Source organism: Capricornis sumatraensis, chromosome 3 (assembly GCF_032405125.1).
Source record: "Capricornis sumatraensis isolate serow.1 chromosome 3, serow.2, whole genome shotgun sequence".
Lineage (NCBI taxonomy): Eukaryota > Metazoa > Chordata > Mammalia > Artiodactyla > Bovidae > Capricornis > Capricornis sumatraensis.
Window position 1 is genome coordinate 144008677 of NC_091071.1, and position 22327 is coordinate 144031003.

Consider the following 22327-nt stretch of genomic DNA (forward strand, 5'->3'; position numbering starts at 1 on the left):
GACTGTTTTAAAAACATTTAAAGGCAAAATATCATATAAATAAAAAACTACCACTAAATTAAATGACATAGATGAATCTCGTTTATACAATATTTAGCAAAAGAAGTCAGATGTAAAGAGTAGTGCATGATTCAATGTATATAAAGTACAAAAACAGGTAAATTGACCTGAGTTGTTAGCTCAAGGGAAATGGGCCTCAAGAAGTGTTTCTGGTTCTCATACTATTCTGTTTCTTGATCTGGCTGATGATTACACAAATGCTTCATTTGGAAAAATTTATTGAGTTTTACATTTATGTTGTGCATATTTTTATACTACATATGTTACACTTCAATCCAAAGTTTACATTAAAAGGCAGTGCTTTATCCAAAATGGTTACTTTACTAATTGTAATTTAGCACAATTTTCTCTTCCAAAAGATACAATTAATTTGTTTCATAAAGAAATTCCACATTTCATAAAGTATTTCCACACCACATTGTACAGTTACTATTTTCCTAAACATTACATGCTTTAAAGTCAAATTTATTGAGGTATAATTTATATACAGTAAAATTCATTCTTCTTAATGTAAAGCATAGCCATTTTTGACAAGTCCATACGTTCATGCAACCATCATCACTATTAAGATACAGAATAGTTCCATCATCTCTTTAAATTGCCTCACGACTTTTTGTAATAGATCTCATCTCCCTCTGCTCCCACCCCAGTTCCTGGCAACTCTGATCAGTTTCATTCGCCATCGTTCTGCCTTTTCCAAAATGCCATATAAATGGAATCCTATAGTAGGTACTCTTTAAAATCTAGCTTCTTTCAGTTAGCATACTGCTTTTGAGATCCATCCATGTTTTGTGTATATCAGCAGTTTGTTTCTTCTATTACTGAGTGATTTTACAAGGTATGGATATACCACAATTAAAAGATATCTAAATAATTTCCAGGTCCTGGTGATTCTGAATAAAGCCATTACAAGCATTTGTATATAGGTTTTTGTATAAACATAAGGGAAATACTTTGTTTTTTAACTTGTATTATACTGAATATTTTCTATACAGTCTTTAATTTATAGTAATTCTGATACCTAAGGAATATACCAACCAGTTCAAAATAAAGTCAGAAATTAAATCAAGTAAGAAACACCTCAGAAAACAGATCAACTTTTGCAAATTACCCTCTTAAATATATTTCTTTCTGCAATCATCTACATAATTAAGAACATAAAGATTCTATTAAAGTTCTAGGCTAATATTTAAAATCATGTTTAAATTATACAAAATTAAAGAAATCAATGATATTACTAATTTGGATTCCAAAATCTTAATGAATAAAGGAAGAAGAGGTAAGAAATATGGCTTGAAATGTAAAGAGTTATATACCTCTCTCATTACTCCCTGATGTAACATATTATAAACTTTACCCAACTGGTTAGTAGTTTTTTTTTGTTTGTTTCTTTTTTTCCTATCCATGATAATTGGGAAAAGATTTGAATGACAAAATGGAAACATGGCAGATGTTACCTAGCATGTTGTGGTAAAGTGGAATGGCCCGTCCAAAGGTAGTAAATGCAGTCATGACTAGTGGGACCGCTACACCTGCAGGCAATTACAGAACAGAAAACATCATTCTCCATTCACAGTGGCATGCACACACATGCACCAGTGCTCACACACGGAGCCTTGGAGGAGGAACATGGGAAGCAAGCACACCAAGTACCTATCCATCAGGCCGATGCAGTCTTCTATACTTGAGCCTATGCACCTGTAGAAGGTCCAAATTTTAAAAATACAAGGAAAGAAAAATTAGTCATTTTCAAAAGAATCAGGAAGACCAATACCAACTGTGTCAAACCCTAATTATAGTTATTAGACAACTTTGGAACATCATGAATTTAAAGCTGGTGAGATGATTACTTGATGGGTGCCCAGAAACGAACTGCAAATACCACATAAATGGAAGGAATGCAGAGAAACAAATCCATGTAAAGAGAAGTGTAATCTGTTTCTGTGGATAACTTCCAAACACATATTGTTCATTTCTAATACTTTAAATTCATTAGCATCATTCATGATTATATCTCTTGATGAAGAGCTTAATATCTCAGTGGCTATAATTGGTCTCATGTATACAGTTTCTTCTAAAATGTTCTAAGGTTAAGTGAAAAACAAAATATATAAAAAAGGAAACATGAGCTATTCAATGTAACAGAATAACCTGATGCTTTATACTCATTAAAAACGATTTTAGCAGAAAATAAGTTAACAACCTTTAATGCTATTCTCATGGTTAATTTACATAATCACATTACTCCCTCCCTTGGTTGTGACTGTCTTTAAAACATACTTATCTATAAACATGAATTCATTTAAAAAGCAGATTAACTTGTTTCACCATACTGCAGTTTATCTTGAACTTGTTTTTAAAAGAGCAGTGCCACTACAGGCAAATAAAAACGGTTTCATAAACTGCAATAATAATTAAACAGTAACAAATAAACACACCACAAAGAAATGAATAAATTGAGACTCAGGTAACTACAGAATCCACTGAGGTTAATATTTAAGTCAAATAACGTAAGTACACAGAATTCTGATTTTGAAATATCATAGAAATATTATTCCTTCCATCTTCCAATGCATTTGAATTGTATTTCTTTCCCTTTTCTCTCATTATAGACATACAGCTCTGGCACACTGTCAAGGTTTCTTGTACAGCTATGATTTATTGAACTAATTCTGCTAGCAATATTTTTTTTTCCCAAATCCTCACTTCTAAAACTGAAAAAGAAGCTGAAATTAAGATCATTATATAATGAATTGATAAAGTTCCCATGTAGAAAGCCAGAATATCCATTATATCTATAGAAAACTATAGAACAGTGGTAAACAAATATAACTCTGTATGACAATAATTAAGTCGCTATTTTCCTACTTAATCATTACCAGCTACCATATTCTTACCAGGTAAAAAATTATTTTTCTTTTGAAAATTGGCTTTGAGTGGCCCAGAAAAATTTTAATGTACAGAAATACAAGAAAAATGTGTTTCAACAAAAGCAAATAAAATATACACTGAAAAAATCTTTTAAAAAACCAAATAAATTAAAATTAAAATACAGAGCACATAGCAGAGCATTGGATTGGTTCCATAATCCATAATGAGAACCATTTCTAAAAATAAAAATTTAAATGCTATAAAAGATTCCAAATTGTATTAGATGGCTTTCTTTTATTCTAAGGGAGTCCTTTTTTCTAGTTTCCTATTATATCTCCTTCAAAATGTTTTTTTTTTTAATACAATATTGCCATTTTTGTAAAATCAATCATCTGCGTCTTATTACCAAGTGATCATTTGAAAGCTATGGTTAGTTTGCAAACTGTGTCTTTCTAATCATCTTTGAAAGATAAAAATATGTGAAAGTAACGTTTAACTTGAGGGGAAAGTATGAGAAATGAATTATTTTCATTCATTTAAATGAATGAAACAAAACAAAACCCTTTGTCACATGCCTTCTAAGTGTTCCTACTATTCCAGGAGCTGGGGGGAGAAAAAGATGAATTGGACATTTTTCCTATTCTTAATGATCTTACAATTTAATGAAAGAGACAGATGCATAAACATATGTGTATTGTATAAAATGATAAATGTAATAAGGGACATAAAAGAGTGGCTTAGGAGATGTGGAGGAGGGACAGGCAGCTTCAGAAGATCATGGTAACCTTCATGGAGAAATTAAGAGGCTGAAGTTCAGGTCCTGAGCCCTAATTTGGAGTGGCAATAACTTCTAAGGTGTAAGAAAGAGCAACAGCAAATACATAGATCTGAGGAAAGGTAGGATGTGTATGCACAGATAAAAATAATTCTGAACAGTTAGAGAACAAAATATGTCTCTCCAACAGGGAGAAGGAAAAAAAGAAGCTACATATTTAATAGAAACCAGAACTTGAATACCATCTGCTTAAAAATAAACTTAGTGGGAAACCACTGCAGGGTTTTAAGGGAGTTGTGAACTTGCTGGATATGTGTTATAACATTGATCTCTTTGCCCTGTAAAGACTAGTCAGCTAGGAGCCCTCAGACAGATTTCTTGGACCCTGAGGCTGTTTTAGTCTAGGTAAGAGAGGTGAGGATTCTTAAATGTGGAGAATGGTAACTAGGATAAGAGACAAAGGGACAGATTTAAGAAAGGTATGGGGGGTTAAAAAAAGTAGTTGATGGCTGGTTTGATGATGGAAGTAGAAAGAGGCCAGGAGTTAAAGATGACTCATATTTCAAACTTGGAGAATAGTGGTACCATCAGTGGGAGAATGCCGGACAGAAGGCAACATCTTCTTTTGTGTGTGTGTTTTCATGCAGGAGGGGGTGATAATTTCAGTTCATGGTTACCTAGAGTTTAGTGTGGTTGTCCTACATCCAGGTAGAAATGTTCCTCAGCAGCTGGAGAGATGAGCAGTGGGGAGGAGTTTAGGAGGAGAAGGGGAAGCTGGAGGCACAAGTACAATGATCCAGCTTTGAAACAGCATACAGAAGAAGGTTAAAATCATGTAAATGGATGTGATGGCTGGAGAAGGATCTTTAAAGTGAGGAGAACAGAGAGTGAGACTGAAACCCAAAGAACTCCAATAATTAGTAAATGACATCAGATGAGCTCACATGCCAGAAACAGGAAAATATGATTGAGTAAAATTAATTAACTGCAGTGTCGGGGTGGTCCAAGTCATGAAAACACTTCAGGAATTGGATGACCATCATTGTCAGTGCAGGATAGGTCTAGAAAGAGAACTGCTAAGAGTATGTTAGCTGACATTGGCAGGGTCACTAGAATTTAGGTGGTCATGACTTGAGAAGCAAATTGGAAATATGAGAATAGAAGCAAAGGAAAAGGGAGGAGCTCTTGAGGGGGCAGGATGTGAGGTCAAGAAAGTTCATCTAGGAAATTTTGTAGGATATTTGAAATTTCAAGGTGTATATATAAGTTGAGGATAAAAGAAAAATGGAAGAGGATAACAGTATGACTGAAGTGGCCATATTTTTTAACTCAATACAAGTCACTGTGTATTTAATACATAGATTCTATGTCAACTCTATATAAGCAACAAGTTTGCATAAGCAATTCATATTGATTTAGGAAAATAAAAAGAAAATAATGGAAACATCAAACTTTTGAAGTCAAAAATCCAAATAAGAGACTGAATAAGAATGTGGAATAATACCATTCTCTACATAATTAGTATCCTAAAGTAGATACTTTTCAGAACATTCAGAAAGTGAAACTATAATATGTTATTAAAAACACTAGAATTTGAAATATTGAACTGTGTTTGACATATGCTTGTACTTACTGATTTATAAACACCTTGATGTACCCATAGAAGAAACATAGTTGAGATATTTTGACAAAATCTTTTCTAAACTTTAATATTAAAATAAAAGGATATTTTAAAATTTTATTACAAAAGTATTGACAATAATCCCACAAGCAGCCCTACTTGTTATCTCCATTAATGAAAATTCTTTCACTATATACATTTAAAATATAAAAAGAATAAGAAAAATATTAATGCATATAGAAAATTATATATGAAACCATGACTCTAATATTACTAAAAACCTTGAATGAAATTTTTAAAAGATGCCCTATAAAAATAAATATCCTAGTTCACGTCTCAAAATAAAATTAAATTGACATTTGTCATGAAGGTAAGTGATAGTAAGGAAACCATCATCTTTGCCCTATAACCACTCACCTGAATACTAAATTTAGGTTACAAGTCCTCTTTTAAAATTTCTATCTTGCTAATTTTACATATGAATATCATTTCTATGTTTTAAATTCCTATTAGTTGCTTCAAAATATAGAGAGGGATCACTAATGGAGGAGAGATACAAATTGCAAGAATAAAAATTCACTGGACTGTGACTTCCTAGTGGTCAGGAGCTGTGTCTTATTTATTTCTGAACTTAACTATAACTGGATCTGATATACAGTAGGTGTTCAGTATAGCAAAGTTGAAGAATGAATGAAATGGGAAAAGTTGCTAAAATAAAAGTCCTCTAGTCAAGGCAAGAAGAGACAATGTTATTACCTTTTTCTCTAGGAATATTAGTGAGACTCCCCTGATACTAGCTAAATGGATCACAAATTTTTTAAATATCTAAAGAACTTATTAGAGCCAATACACTTAATGTATTATACCTTTAGAGTACTAAAAGTGCTTTTAAAGTATTACATAGATAATTTTATTTTTAGGCAATCATTAAACAATATTCAGAATAAGAACTTTCCTTCTGAAAAGTGTGATTTGAAAGACTATTTCCATTAACTTGGTTCCTGCATTTTCTAGCTGACATAATTTTGGCATATATTAATAAAAGAAAAGCTCTTTTCCAAAGTAGAGTTGTCCTGGTTAAGTTCACACTTACTGATGGCTTAGTTATTAGGTGTGTTTAGAATAAAAATAGTCACTCATCCCATCATCCCTACTGTCCCTGTGATCTTTCTAAGAAAAGCTTCTATCTCTACATGATCAATTTGAAAAAATGGGACTGAGTGCACAGTGCACCTTTTTGCTTCTTTAAAAGGATCTCAAAGTACAGAGCACCACAGTAGTGAACAGAGGAAGATTTGGGCACTTAAAAATTCCAAATTCCTAGACCATTCTGGGGCTGAGACCATAGAACTTTCATGCAAATGAATGAACCCAGACAATTCAGAGGGTATTAGAAAAAGAATGGCAGGAAGCTAAATGTAAACAAAGACAAGAATCTGTCAGGACTAAGTCAGTGATAGAATTTCATTTACTTTAGAAGATATCAGGGAATACACTATTCAAATTCCATCTCCCCATCATTCTGCAGGAGTGAATTTAAAGCCATCTTTTTTACTAGAGTTCTCAGATGATCTGGTCAGATTTCTTTCCTATTCCACCTTCATCCTCCCTTTTGGTTGACATCCAATGTTTGTAATAGTGGTAAACTGATCTCTTCGTTGTCCCTCCTACTTTCCCACCACTATATATCTTTTCCTTTATTGTGTAATCATGATTTAAAAGGACTAGGAGAAAGACATACCAGCCAGACATCCAGACTCTGTATGGCTCTGAGATCTCACTTTCATTTCCCTAATGGCTTTGTTGTAATTAGATTTGCAAAAACAGCAAAAGGTCTCATTTTGAATGGCAACAGCTGTTGACATCAACATTATATTGAATAATTTACTGGTTTAATTTTAGCTGCAAAACAATAAAACCCTCTTGTGGATGATTACTTTAGCAGGCAAAGTTTTCCCTCTCTTGCTGATTCTCCTGCTTCAACAGTACCAGTTTCTTCATGAAATACCCTTAACCTGAGAGTGCCAAAAACTCTCCAGGGGAGCAGCTTATTTTTCTAGTTTCCTTGAAGCGAAGTGTCTATGTGACTATTTCAGTATCCTCAAACTATGTGTTTATGTGTAAATCAGTGAGGTGGCATTAGCTCTTCCAAGCTGAATTTGAATTTGAATGGCAGAATATTACTTTACCTTTTGAGAATCTGCCACTTCACAGAGTGACTTAAGCTGATTTCTTGACCTGCAGGGAATTGCAGCAGCATCTGCAAATTGATGTCTTCTTGGCAGAAAATGATGTGGTTTGCTTTACTTCTTCAATATTCCCTATCAGACAGCCCTTAATCTGGCAGAAAATCTCTTTACGGAATCTCATACTTTCCTGCCGAATCTAAAGTACCCAAGATGATTCTCCACAACAAGTGTGCATGTGCTTGTACGTGTATGTGCACATGTGTGTGGGCACTCACAATGGTGAAGAGGAGTTTTGGATAGAAGGAAGATAGCGCATGTGAACCTGCTCTCAATTCTAAATTTATTCACCTTCTAAAGGAAAAAAAGAAAAAGAAAAGTCCTTATTAAAATAGGTTTGCTGTCTTTTAAATAGTTGTTGAGATTCACTGGACGCAGTGACACTATTTCTTTTATAGTTCAGTGCTTTTCTTCTTTATGTAATGTCTTTGTTATTCAACTGTTATCAATATCAAAGGTATTCTAATTATTATTCATTTTACAATGCATCCTTTAGAAAAGTTAAAAAAAATGTGTACCCATCTTTGAATTGTCCTACATCGGTTACATTAGGTAATATGCTAACCTATGATAGAATTACTTTCACAAAATGTACTTCCATTTTTATTAATATGCATATCACTAAATTCCTTTTTTTTATCATCACTGCTTTTGCTTATATTTTGTTGAAGGAGTAATACAAGGCAGCATTTATCAAAGAGAGATCCTCACATAAGTTGATTGTAACAACAAAGAAACATAAAGTCTCTGTTAAAGACTTTTATCAAGCGGAATCTCAAAAGTATAATTGCTTGTTTTTTCAGATACCTTTAATTTCCAGCAAAATTTGGAAGAATTTCTATACCGCACACAATGTATATGTGATACCAACTTCATGAAGGTGTTGATAGAAGTCATTAAAAAATGTTAAACAGAAACATTTTAGTGGGTATAGATTCAATTCCATAAAGCATTCTTGCAGAAATGATTTCTCTTAAAATCAACATATATAAAGATGAACAGAGTTTTCCATGAGAGTATCATATATTTACTAGATTGCCTCAGGGATAAACATGTATGTGTGTACCTTTTGATTAGCAACATGCACTTGATTGAGTTTTTGGCCAGTAAAGTTGCTTACCCTTGGGTGCAGTTTGGATGGCACGGGTGGCACTCTCGGTCTTGATCAGCATACTTGAAAATGAAACTGTTTGCCCCTTGTAAGCCATCTGGACATTTTTCCACACAGTTCGGCCCATCCTTGAAATGGGAGCACTTTGTACAGTTGTCAGGTCCCTAAAAAGTGTGAGAAAAAATAATGAAGAAAGAAAAATGGGTGCCTTTTCTTCTGGAATGTATTCATCTAGTTTAGCTACTGAGACCTCAATGGATGGCCAAATGTCCTCTAGGAAGAGCATTTTCAGAAGTACAAAAGGGGATGCTTCTAGTATAGATTTTCAATCAGCAAAACTGTCCAGTGATTTTTCTAGAAGGACATCAATATTTTCTTTCTGTCATTTATTCCCAGTGAGATTATACTGCAACAGTATTTGGTAGCAACACATTTTTCCTAGAAATATTTAATCACAGTCACGAGGAATATGTCAATATGATCATGAGTTAATGAAGATGAGGAAATGATAGGCATTAGGCTTAACACTGAATTTCATATACAAGTGAGATGTAAACTTTCCTTTGGTAGTACCATGAGTATCTGAACGATGAATTTAAAATTTTTTGTGGTGGAATTATCAGGAATTAGGCACTTTAGGTAAATCAAATTTAATTTCTAAATTACTCTCCATCTCAAATCAACCTATAATGCTAAAATCATATCATCTCTATGAATAGAGATTTTAGAAAATCACAGTATAATACTGAGGATAATAAAAGTACAATCTAATGAGCAAATGTCAAAAACTCCATAATAATAAACTGGATACAAAAGAATATTATATGGAGAAACTAAAAAGAGATGATATAACTATGACCATAATCTATATTACACTGTCACTTTATATATTTATGTTTACAATTTATAATATCTAATACATACACTTATAATAAGCAATAACAGGAAAACATATTTAAATGTTATAATAAAAGTAAAAATATTAAATTCCTATTAAACACCTAAAAATTTTTCCAAAGGAACTGATATGGATTTGGTGCTGGGGATAGTAAGCATGCAAGAAATGATAAGTAGTGCTTTCTCAAATCAAATTGAGAACATCGTGGTGAAAAATGCTATTGTCTTAAAATATGCTCATATATTTACACATTTGACTGTTTTGAATAATTGTATAATAAGTAAAAATGATATTATCTATTCAAAATTTGTTTTAGTCTCCTTTTTAATACCGTATTTTCTCAGGATTCCTCTTCTTTTTGTTCCTTGGAACTTCTTATCTCAACTCCTGTCCTAACAAGTTTGTTTATAACCATAGGGCTCAACATTTATGACAGTTCACATAGAACATAATTTAGATAAGTAAGATATACTTAGCATAGAGAAGGATGTTTAATATTATTAGGTTTACAGTTATAAAGATGTGAATGTGACAGACAAGACCAAGGAGACATAATACAGGTCTATTTATTAGGCAGGGAGTTGGGGATCAGTCTATTCATGGGAGTGTATTACATCTAGCCAGACATTACAAGTGGTGATATAAGGCATCAGGAAATCAAGAAACATAATACTTTAATCCTGTTCTTGAAGTCTGTGAGTCTGTTTCTGTTTTGTAAATTCATTTATATCATTTCTTTTTAGACTCCACGTGTACGTGATGTCATACAATATTTCTCCTTCTCTGTCTGACTTACATCACTCAGTATGACACTCTAGGTCCATCCGTGTTGCTGCAAATGGCATTCTTTGATTCTTTTTTATGGCTGAGTAATAGGACAAAAATGGTATGGACCTAACAGAAGCAGAAGATATTAAGAAGAGGTGGCAAGAATACACAGAAGAACTGTACAAAAAAGATCTCCACAACCCAGATAATCATGATGATGTGATCACTAATCTAGAGCCGGACGTCCTGGAATGTGAAGTCAAGTGGGCCTTAGAAAGCATCACTATGAACAAAGCTAGTGGAGGTGATGGAATTCCAGTTGAGCTGTTTCAAATCCTGAAAGATGATGCTGTGAAAGTGCTGCACTTAATATGCCAGCAAATTTGGAAAACTCAGCAGTGGCCACAGGACTGGAAAAGGTCAGTTTTCATTCCAATTCCAAAGAAAGGCAATGCCAAAGAATGCTCAAACTACCGCACCATTGCACTCATCTCACATGCTAGTAAAGTAATGCTCAAAATTCTCCAAGCCAGGCTTCAGCAATACATGAACCGTGAACTCCCTGATGTTCAAGCTGGTTTTAGAAAAGGCAGACTAGCCAGAGATCAAATTGCCAACATCCGCTGGATCATGGAAAAAACAAAAGAGTTCCAGAAAAACATTTATTTCTGTTTTATTGACTATGCCAAAGCCTTTGACTGTGTAGATCACAATAAACTGTGGAAAATTCTGAAAGATATGGGAATACCAGACTACCTAACCTGCCTCTTGAGAAATCTGTATGCAGGTCAGCAAGCAACAGTTAGAACTGGAGACGGAACAACAGATGGGTTCCAAATAGGAAAAGGAGTACGTCAAGGCTGTATATTGTCACCCTGCTTATTTAACTTCTATGCAGAGTACATCATGAGAAACGCTGGACTGGAAGAAACACAGCTGGAATCAAGATTGCCGGGAGAAATATCAATCACCTCAGATATGCAGATGACACCACCCTTATGGCAGAAAGTGAAGAGGAGCTAAAAAGCCTCTTGATGAAAGTGAAAGAGGAGAGTGAAAAACTTGGCTTAAAGCTCAACATTCAGAAAACAAAGATCATGGCATCCTGCCCCATCACTTCATGGGAAATAGATGGGGAAACAGTGGAAACAGTGTCAGACTTTATTTTTGGGGGCTCGAAAATCACTGCAGATGGTGACTGCAGCCATGAAATTAAAAGACACTTACTCCTTGGAAGAAAAGTTATGACCACCCTAGATAATATATTCAAAAGCAGAGACATTACTTTGCCGACTAAGGTCCATCTAGTCAAGCCTATGGATTTTCCTGTGGTCATGTATGGATGTGAGAGTTGGACTGTGAAGAAGGCTGAGCGCCGAAGAATTGATGCTTTTGAACTGTGGTGTTGGAGAAGACTCTTGAGAGTCCCTTGGACTGCAAGGAGATCCAACCAGTCCATTCTGAAGGAGATCAACCCTGGGATTTCTTTGGAAGGAAGGATGCTAAAGCTGAAACTCCAGTACTTTGGCCACCTCATGTGAAGAGTTGACTCATTGGAAAAGACTTTGATGCTGGGAGGGATTGGGGGCAGGAGGAGAAAGGGACGACCGAGTATGAGATGGCTGGATGGCATCACGGACTCGATGGACGTGAATCTGAGTGAACTCCGGGAGATGGTGATGAACAGGGAGGCCTGGCATGCTGCGCTTCATGGGGTCGCAAAGAGTCGGACACAACTGAGCGACTGAACTGAACTGAATATGTTTCCGAGGTGAAGGGTGGGAGGAAGGGATAGTTAGGGAGTTTGGGATGGACATGTATGCATTGCTTTATGTTAAATGGATAACTAACAAGGACCTACTGTATAGCACATGGAACTCTGTTCAATGTTATGTGGCAGCCTGGATGGGAGAGGTGTTGGGGGAGAATGGATACATGTATATGTTTGACTGAATCCCTTTGCTGCCACCAGAAACTGTCACAACATCGTTTATTAATTGGTTATATACCAATACAAAATAAAATGTTTAAAACATATACAAAAATAAAATTTAAAAAATATATAATATTTAAAATTTAAAGATAAATGCAGCTTATGAAGAATAGCAGTGCAAAGAAAAAAAGGGTAATCTGAAAGAAATTTATGGAAATCTTAGACTGGTGAGATTCAATCAATTACCTTTTTGACTATTTTGAAGTGAGAATCTATCAATCTGTCTAACTAAGATCTAACTAGATAAGCAGATATAGATATATTTATGTCTCATTTTTCTTAATTTCCTATATGTATTTTATATGTATATAAGCATGTACACATGTATATACATATATTCAATATTTATATACATATATATTTTTTCCTATGAAATAGAATTGCTGTTCAACCTGAAGAGTTTGCTACTGGCAACTTAGTTCCTACCAAAAAAGAATACTTAACATGCTTCCAATTTTAACACCTGCTCATAGGTACTTAGGCACGTAATGCTGTCTATTATACAAAATCATTTACTGTGCAAGTAAGCTCAGTGGCATACTTTGTACAAGACAAGAGACAAGCTGATGTCATCTTCAGAACACAGGAATAAAATTTACTAGGAGTAAATTAGGCAGTCATAGAATTAGGAATTTTTTTTCTATAAAATTCTTCTAATGTAAAAAAATGTCTAGGTAAAATCAACAGATGTAAAAGTTTTACAAAGTTAAAATTAAATTCACATTTAATCTTTAGGCATACTTTAATAGGATATATATTTTAACTTCCTTATAGTTAGAGCATCTCTTAACTATTTGACTATATTACCATGATATGAAATCAAATGTCCAGAGCTGCCACAACAAAAAGATAGTCTGACAAATCTCAAGAGGAATGAAATGTACTGATTCATCTCATTTCCTTAATTAAAAGATGTAAAGAAATACATGTGTGTCTAATGCAAACACTTCTATCATTATTTTCCAAAAACTTTTAAGATTCTAGGCCCCGGGAATGAACTCATAAACGCAGTAATAGCAAACAAAGGTGAAGGCAATATTCTTCCTTATCTCTGATTTTAAGCTATCCTTGAACTCAGTAATCTAGACAGAAAACTAAAGGATAGGCTAAATCCCGACAGAAACATTTCATTTTTTTCTCAGTGACAATTGACATTTTTCTTTGGTAGTTACTGTAAAAGACAAAGCCATGATTCACCAGTATCTAATTCTCTGAACTTTCAGCTTCATAGAATATAGAAATTCCCTCCCACTAGATGGGAGGTGTGTCTTACTATGGATAATGAAATTAAGCGGAAGCAATTTAAGAAACTGCTGATGCTAAACTTTCCGGCCTCTCTTTCCCTGCTGCCACGATGTGGGGATCTTATGTACATGTGAAGAGTGAAAGTGTTAGTCATTCATTCAGTGTGTCTGACTCCGATACACCAGGACTGTAGCCCACCAAGCTCCTCTGCCCATGGAATTCTCCAGGAAAGAATACTGGAGTGAGTCCATTCAGTTCAGTTGCTCAGTCATGTTTGACTCTTTGCGGCTCCATGGACAGCAGCACAACAGTCCTCCCTGTCCATCACCAACTCCTGAAGCCTACTCAAACTCATGCCCATCGTGTCGGTGATACCATTCAACCATCTCATTCTCTGTTATCCCCTTCTCTTCCTGCTCTCAATCTTTCCCAGCATCAGAGTCTTTTCAGATGAGTCGCTTCTTCACATCAGGTGGCCAAAGTATTGGAATTTCAGCTTCAGCATCAGTCCTTCCAATGAACACCCAGGACTGATCTCCTTTAGGATGGACTGGATGGATCTCCTTGCAGTCCGAGGAACTCTCTAGAGTCTTCTTCAACACCACAGTTCAGAAGCATCAATTCTTTAGCACTCAGCATTTTTTATAGTCCAATTCTCACATTCATATATGACTACTGGAAAAACCATAGCTTTGACTAGATGGATCTTTGCTGGTAAAGTAATGTCTCTATTTTTTAATGTGCCGTCTAGGTTGGTCATAGCTTTTCTTCCAAGGAGCAAGTGTCTTTTACTGTCCTGGCTGCAGTCACCATGTGCAGTGATTTTGGAGCCCCCCAAAATAAAGTCTGTCACTGTTTCCATTGTTTTCCCACCTATTTGCCATAAAATGATGGGACTGGATGCCATGATCTTAGTTTTCTGCATGCTGAGTTTTAAGCCAACTTCTTCACTCTCCTCTTTCATCAAGAGGCTCTCCAGTTCTTCTTTGCTTTCTGCCATGAGGGGTGTCATACTGTAGTGAGTAGCCATTGCCTTCTCTAGGGAATGTTCCTGACCCTGAGGGAACATTCCTGAGGGACTGAACTCAAGTCTCCTGCATTGCAGACAGATTCCTTACAGTCTGAGCCACCAGAGGTGCCATAAATTCAAAGCTTCTTGGAATGCCAGACCATTACAGAGTGGGGATGAGGGGGAGGGTCCGAGAAAGCTTCCCAGACTTTCAGGGCACTTTCCATGAAATATATTTAAATATTTTTCTGTAGTCTACTGCAATATGGTGGTCACTTATGATGGCAACATAAGCTTTATCAACCTGACTTTAATAGCTACTTTAGTTTTTGTCGGGTCCCATCTCCTAGGCTTTCTCCCCTCTTGCTGCCTCTCTGGCTTGTATTTTGGTCTCCTTTGACTTTATCTGATGTCCTTTTTCTTCTTGCATTCCCTGTCTTATCTTTCTTGATAGGACTATACAGGAATAGTGAAAGTGTGTCAGAAAAGATGAAATTGTTTTACAAAAGAGGAAGAACTAGAATAAAGAATAAAATAAATAAAACCAAGGGCAGACAGACAAGGATACAAAACCAGAGGCTTGCTTTTATTTCAGATCTATCCCTCTCAAGATTACCCTGAACATGTCACATTTAAATAAGATAATGCCATCCCTTTTACATCCATTGGTGATGTATATTCCCAGATAGCGTTATTCTTACTACATTATAGACATTGTTGTCTAGAGAAAAAAAAAAAAAGTGAAATGAAAAGGGTGTGGAATTTGGTGTCAAAATTTCTATAGTTGAATTCCAGCTCCACATCTTACTAACTTGCTGAGTTTGGCAATAACTTTCTAGCATTACAATGGGTTCAATTTCTTTATATTTTAAATGGAGCACATGATAGTATGTTTCAGGTGTAATAGTGTTTGACAAATATAAATATTTATCTATTATTATCATCAGGGAAACACTGACAGATCAAGAAAATGAGGTTTCAACAGAATACATCACAAGGCCAGGTGCGGGAATTCCAATTAGCTTTATGACTTCTTCTGTGTCATCATAATGTCAGTCTCATGAAGAAGTTTCCTGAACCTCTTGGACATCCTAAGTGATATATACCAGTTACATGACACATAAACCACTACTGTCTCCAGTTTTGATAAACAACATGTAGACCCAGAAACAGGCATACACTTTACATAATGTTGCTTAAGCTCAAATCTGGCAGTTTTTTCAGATAGAATAACCGAAAAAACACTATGCTCTTGTTTAGCATTTCAAGGCTTACTGATCAAGTGATCAAGCCAGTGTTCTTGATTTCATGCTCTGATCTTTTATAGCTGAGTGATTCAACTTTACTGAGCTTTTTGTACTTTTGACTTTTTGCCTTCTCTAATCTCTAGAAGTATTCATTCACAATTTTAGCAATGAATAGTGATTTTAAGCATTTGACCCACCAATGCCATCCTTACAGAATCAAAATATGTTCATTAAAAATCTGTTTTTTCATTCTTTCTTGATTATCAAATAATTTTAAAAATTGCAAGAATATTCACTTTCAAGGCTTTTTAATGTGTATTTTTAAGAACTATCTCAATTCCTTTGAGGAACAGACTGTAAAAACAAAGACATCAATAAGCTAGTTATTTCCTAGCATACTTGTATACCACAGGAGGCAGCATAAGGAGTGGAACAGGAACAGGACTGATTTTGCAGTTTGCCTTGTTCAGAGAAGATGGCCAAATTCTTGGTTATTGTTACTGTATGATTTCAAACTCTCTTTCTCTGAAAGATCCTTTTTTTTTTTTTTTTCATTCTCAGACATATGGTTCCTAGATATGATAGTTTTTAGACAAATTTTACAGAGACAGGTCAACTTACTTTAACAACCCAGAATGGAATTTTACTTTCCTGTTTCCGAACATTCTTTACAGAATCCACATTTCTCATGCTGCAGATTAATTGTATTTTCCATTACTAACTACGCTTAGCAGAAAAAGAAAATAGCCACACATGCCCTTGGCATACTTACTTGGAGATCATTACATACTAAATTGTCTTTTAGACTTTGGTTCTTTGGGCCAAATCACATCACTTCTTTTTCTCAGAGGTTTGTTTTTCCAAACTTAATCATCCTCATGTTAGTCCTTTGAACTGTCCAAGTATCCCACATCCTTCTTTAGATGAAGTTCTACAACAGCTCACTGGGGCCTAATGGAAGTTTGGAGGGCTCAATGATAATTTTTTTTCTAAGCTAATTAAGTGCTGAATAAGCACTCTGGTAGAAAAAAATTAATGCTATTTAAATTTCAAATGAATTCTTACAGAGCAGCATGGACCTCTTGGCAACACTCAAATGTTGGTCCTCAAATTTTCTACTGATAGATGATTCAACAGACAAATAAATTGAAAATTTGTCTAAAGAAGGATGAATATGACACTTTGGAATGACAAACTCATAGTGACCTCATTATTAAGAAAAAGTCTCATTTTAAGAATGATGGGAACCAAAGGAAGGTCTAAAAAATAATTATCACTTTTCTCCATAAAACTAACTTCAAACTACACAGACGTCAGCATGTTCATGAGGACTTTCCTAATCCTACAGCCCCTCCTTTGATCAACATGGTTCAATTTTTCTCTCTGCCACAGTATTTTATTACATAGTCTTAGATTTTAATTTACGAAAGCTTGCCTTCCCCCTTTTTTCAATTTTTCCTCCTAATGCTATCAAAGTTAAAGGACTAAACATAGATATGAATATGTTACAGTTTACCTCAAATAAAACATGAACTTTCATATTTACAAATCTTTACATGATTCCTCAGTCTAGATCCTTCTTAAAAGCATAGCTCAAACACACCTTTTCTTTGGCTTTCTTTGGTGCCCCAGTTTTCAACTCAAAGGTTTAGTTTCTCCCTCATATGTGTTCCTAAAACAGTTCATACATATTTATGTTTTATCAATTATTTTGCCTCCACTTAGTCATTTGTGTATCTCTCTTTTCACCACGATGCAATCTTTAAGGACAACACCATATATATATATTTCTAATAATTATGTTGGAAATAAATATTTAAGAAACTGAAGTTTTAAGTCTTTTAAGCTGTAAACCTCCTGAGGGGAAATTATTGAATGTGATTCCCCATAGCATTCTAAAAATACCTATTTAATGGGTGGATAAACGCCACAGCAATGACTCAACAGATATTCATACATGAAACCAAATAAGCCAACACAACCGCAGATGTCTTCAGGCTTACCGGTCCATGGCACGTGAGGATGCCATCTTCCATCTTCTCACACTGGGGGTCACACTCGACACAGATGGAGCCATTCTCAAACTCCCGAAATTCACTGTGAAAACACCAGCAGCATGAGGCAGTGTAAGCAAACAAGCTGTCAACTTAACAAATGAAGTAACATCTGCTAAGAGTCCTATTGGCAGAGTAAATTCTAGAGTTTGTTTCTCTATGTGCCAGGAGCATCAGAATCATTTCCCTGTACATTAACGAGTAAGTTCTCCATTAGGAGAAAAGATAAACTGCAGCCAGATGGCTCCTCTTGCCCTCCATTGGGTTCAACGACAGACTCATTCAGGAAACTTCTCTCTTGTGAGAGATACTCCAGCAATCTCAAAAAAAAAAAAAAAAAAAAAAAAGAAAGAAAGAAAAAAGGAAAAGAAAAAAGAAAGTATTACTCTTTTGATGACACAGCAGAACCATTTCTGCTATTTTAAGTAAGGCTGTGCCTATTTGTCTCTATATAAAATTTTACTCTTGGCTGAAGCCTTATTTTTTAAACTTTGAAAGAACTATTGTATTTTTCTTGTTGCTAAGTTACATGAATGTTCCCTATCTTGTCCTTCAAATCCCAAGACTCTTCAATTTATTTTTAGTGAAACTTCAAAAAATGCTTTGATTTCTTTTCTTCTTTCAAAATATCTGCCTTGGAGAATTACAGAAAATATCTTTTCATGGTAGATTTTATTTTCTTAGATTATTGATCTAATATCACAACATTCTTTTCAGTTTAGACTCTTTTTGAAGTAATTCTATATGATATAAAATTAATAAAAAATAGTTTAAGGATAACATCCTGGAACTTTTTAATTAAAATCTAGGATGACGGTCATCCCTTCCCCAAACCTTACATTTTGTGGCTATTAGAATATTAAATGTCACCAATATATAAGTTTTCTAATCAATATCTACTCTAGAATTTTCATTTCAGTAATTGCATATCCATTATGTATGACTTCTCAGGTGGTGCTTATGGTAAAGAACCTGTCTGCCAATGCAGAAGACAGGAGATGCAGGTTCAGTGCCTTGGCCAGAAAGATTCCTGAAGAAGGAAATGACAACCCACTCTAGTATTCTTGCCTGGAGAATTCTATGAACAGAGGAGCCTGGTGGGCTACAGTCCATTGGGTCGTACAAGTTGGACATGACTTAAGCGACTTAGCACAGCTCACAACACTGTATAATATGCAAACAACCACGTTATTTCCACTAATGTATGAGAGGATGAGGCGTTGGCTATAAACAATTTAGAATGTCAGCTATGAATCATTAACAAAATTTGACTAAATATTTACAGGTACTTTATTATTTTGTGCCTTTGTATCATGAGTGACCATTCCAAACTGATAGCACTGAAAATATGGCAATTGGGCATTAATCAGGTAATAAATTCAAATTTATTTTTCCTTAGTATCCATTCTTTTTTTCATAGCAAAACATCTCATTTGGTGATAATAAAGCCTTAACCAATGATTGAAATCCACAGCATGGGCTATATTTTCTGTTGGTTATATTAAGATTACTTCTACTTCAAGGTAAAATAATGGTTTGGTTTTCAAAATAAATAGCATGAGTTATGTGTGGATGTACATATTTACTTACATGGATTTTGCACTTAAATTGAAGTGTTAGCTTGTTATGGATTAAGATTTTACAAAATTTCTAGAGTTTAAACTGTCAAATACATAATTTTTTTTATTTTGCATGTTTCATCAACATGAGTGATATAAAATATTAAACAGAGGAAAACTTCAGAATATAAGGGTTAAAATGATGTGGTGCTGGTGGAGGTGGGGAATGGAATTCAATTATAAAGTGAATCAAAAACATCATGTGTAAATGAGATTATATGATTGTTACAACAAAGTCTGCAATCATCAGCAAAGCACCATTTCTGAAAACAGCTTCTTGGGTGATGAAAGAATTAGGATACTAAATGAAGACAATCATTTTTATGTTTTTAAGACACAGGCCATCCTCGTCTTTTCTCTGGAGCTCCCTTATCCATATACAGAGTTGAGGAATAAAATGAGGAATAAAAAGAGTCCTAGAGATAATCTAGAGGCTTTTTCTTTTATAGACTAGACTTCCACCTGTAGAACCTCTGGCTCTCTTTCTTTCTGTTTTCAAAACAGATTCTCCTTGCAGTTTCTTTATTGTCACTGTCTCCATCATTGCATTTTTTCTTTGCTGTCTCCCAGGGATTCTGCTATAACTTTGCCAGAGATCCTCTTTCACATGAGTCTGATCTAACAAGTCACATTCCGTGAAGCATGGGCATTGGTTACTGAACTTTGTGTTTTTGCTTCTATACATTTCTCACAGTTTTGTGTGTGTGCTACTTTAACCAATCCTGTGATCAAGAGCAAAAGCTTTGGAACTGGTTGGTGTTCTCAGCACCAAGATTAATATTTCTGTCTTAGATCTCCTAACTTCTTTAGACTTTATTTCCTAAATATCCTGTTTACTCTTAAAAAGGAAAAAGTGTTTCAATGAGAAATGTAAAAGATGACTACAAAGAGCTAAGACTGATACCCTTTCTGTTGTTTCTCTGTTGTCCATGTTTCAGAAGCATTTAGCCATGTTGCCAGTTAACAAAACACATTTAAGATTGCATGGCAATTAGTTTTCTTGCTCATTTTGAATACTTGTGTATTGTAGTTTGTTGTTCTTGTTATTTAGTCACTAAGTCGTGTCTGACTCCTGTCATGTCTGACTCCTTGAGACTCCAAAGCCCACCAGGCTCCTCTGTCCATGGATTTCCTAGGCAACAATACTGGAATGGATTACCATTTCCTTCTCCAGAGGATCTTCCCCTCCTAGGGGTTGAACCCAAATCTCCTGCACTGGCAGGTGGATGCTTTACCAGTGAGTCACCAGGGAAGTCCATATTGGAGTTACAAATTGCCAAAATAGAATGACTTGTATGATACGGATTTGAGTGCTAACAGCCAGGATTACCTGACTTAGTGTTTCCCCCTAAAAAAAAATCCTCCTTTTAGAATTTCTTCTTTTATGATAGTCAAGCTATTTGTATATGTAAATAGGTTCCCTGATTTTGTATTTCATATTTGTATTTATTTTCAGCAGTGTATAAAGTGACTCTTCTACTTAACCATTTAATCAGCTCAGATTTATAGACACTAAATGGAAACAAAGATAACTATTTTAGGGGTAGGAATTCTAACAAGACTTTATTATACTTTTTTCTCTTTTGATAATCACAACTATTTTATGATATCAACACTAGTCCCATTTTCCATATTAAAAAAAAAAGTGAATTTAGGACAATTAGTTATTATCCAAGGATGGACATTTCAAATAGGAAGTGATTAAGTTAGGATTTAAGCTCATTTTTCATCAAAGGCTGTCATGTCTGCCAGGCAAAGTTGGAAGAAATTTACCAGTATCACAGGTTGGAGGTGGCAAAATCTATCATTGTGTAGGCAAGAATTACATCAGACATTTATAACATGGTTTCATTTATTATATTTTAAACTAATCCTTGTGTATTATTTCCTAGGGCTCCATCCCTGTGGCAAAAAACATTAATACATTTGATTTAATGATCTGGAAAATGTGGTTTCCCTGGTGGTTCAGATGGTAAAGAATCTGCCTGCCAATGCAGTAGACCTTGGTTTGATCCTTGTGTCAGGAAGATCCCCTGGAGAAGGAAATGGCAATCCACTCCAGTATTCCTGCCTGGAGAATTCCATGGACAGAGGAGCCTGGCAGGGTACTGTCCGTGAAATTGCGAAAGTTGGACACAGCTGAGTGACTAACACACACAAAAGCTTTCAAAACAGTCAGATAATCAATACTGTTTATTGTGTATTTAGGGAACAAGTATTTTTCCTTTGCTTAGCTTTCATTGTCTCATAAAAATGAGACAGAGAGTAGTATAGATAATCTATTCATCCACATTATCAATTTCATATATCTGACAAGTTCAAAACTGAAATATTTAAGGAAAACACAATGGCTTCTGGAAAGAAACAGGATGAAAATCAGATGTCCTGATTTCCAGTGTTGGTTTGGTACTTCAACTACATTTTGACATTGGTCAACATTTAATTCTACTACTTCTCACTATTTGATAAAATGATTTCTAGAATCTATTCGCTCCTTAGAAATGCACATACATATTCAATAAACTTTTACTGTAACAGTATCTTAATAAAATTAAAGTCTATTAGTTCCATTTTAAAGGCATCAATTGCTATACACACAAAGAAGCATGATTATCTGAAGTATTTTATGTACAGAAAATATCTTTCTTTCATAATAATATGAACAAGCATTAATAGAATTCAATTCAATGAGGCAAGTAGCAAATAATTTGCTATTCATTATCAACTTTATGAGTTGATCGTGCTCTACAAAGTTTCAAGTCGAATTTTCCTGATAAAACTATTAAATCCTTTATTTGGATGCTGTCTTT

At 34.8% G+C, this 22327-nt stretch overlaps 1 protein-coding gene across 1 annotated transcript in view; it reads right to left on the bottom strand.

The window, feature by feature from the left end:
- Nucleotides 1-22327, bottom strand: part of ERBB4 (erb-b2 receptor tyrosine kinase 4) — a 777579-nt gene that overhangs the window by 277585 nt on the left and 477667 nt on the right. The window contains exons 14-16 of the mRNA XM_068968480.1: nt 17848-17941; nt 8694-8848; nt 1714-1758 (exon numbers count right to left, since the gene is read on the bottom strand). Of these exons, the coding sequence (XP_068824581.1) occupies nt 1714-1758; nt 8694-8848; nt 17848-17941 (294 nt within the window). The remainder of the gene's footprint in view (nt 1-1713; nt 1759-8693; nt 8849-17847; nt 17942-22327) is intronic.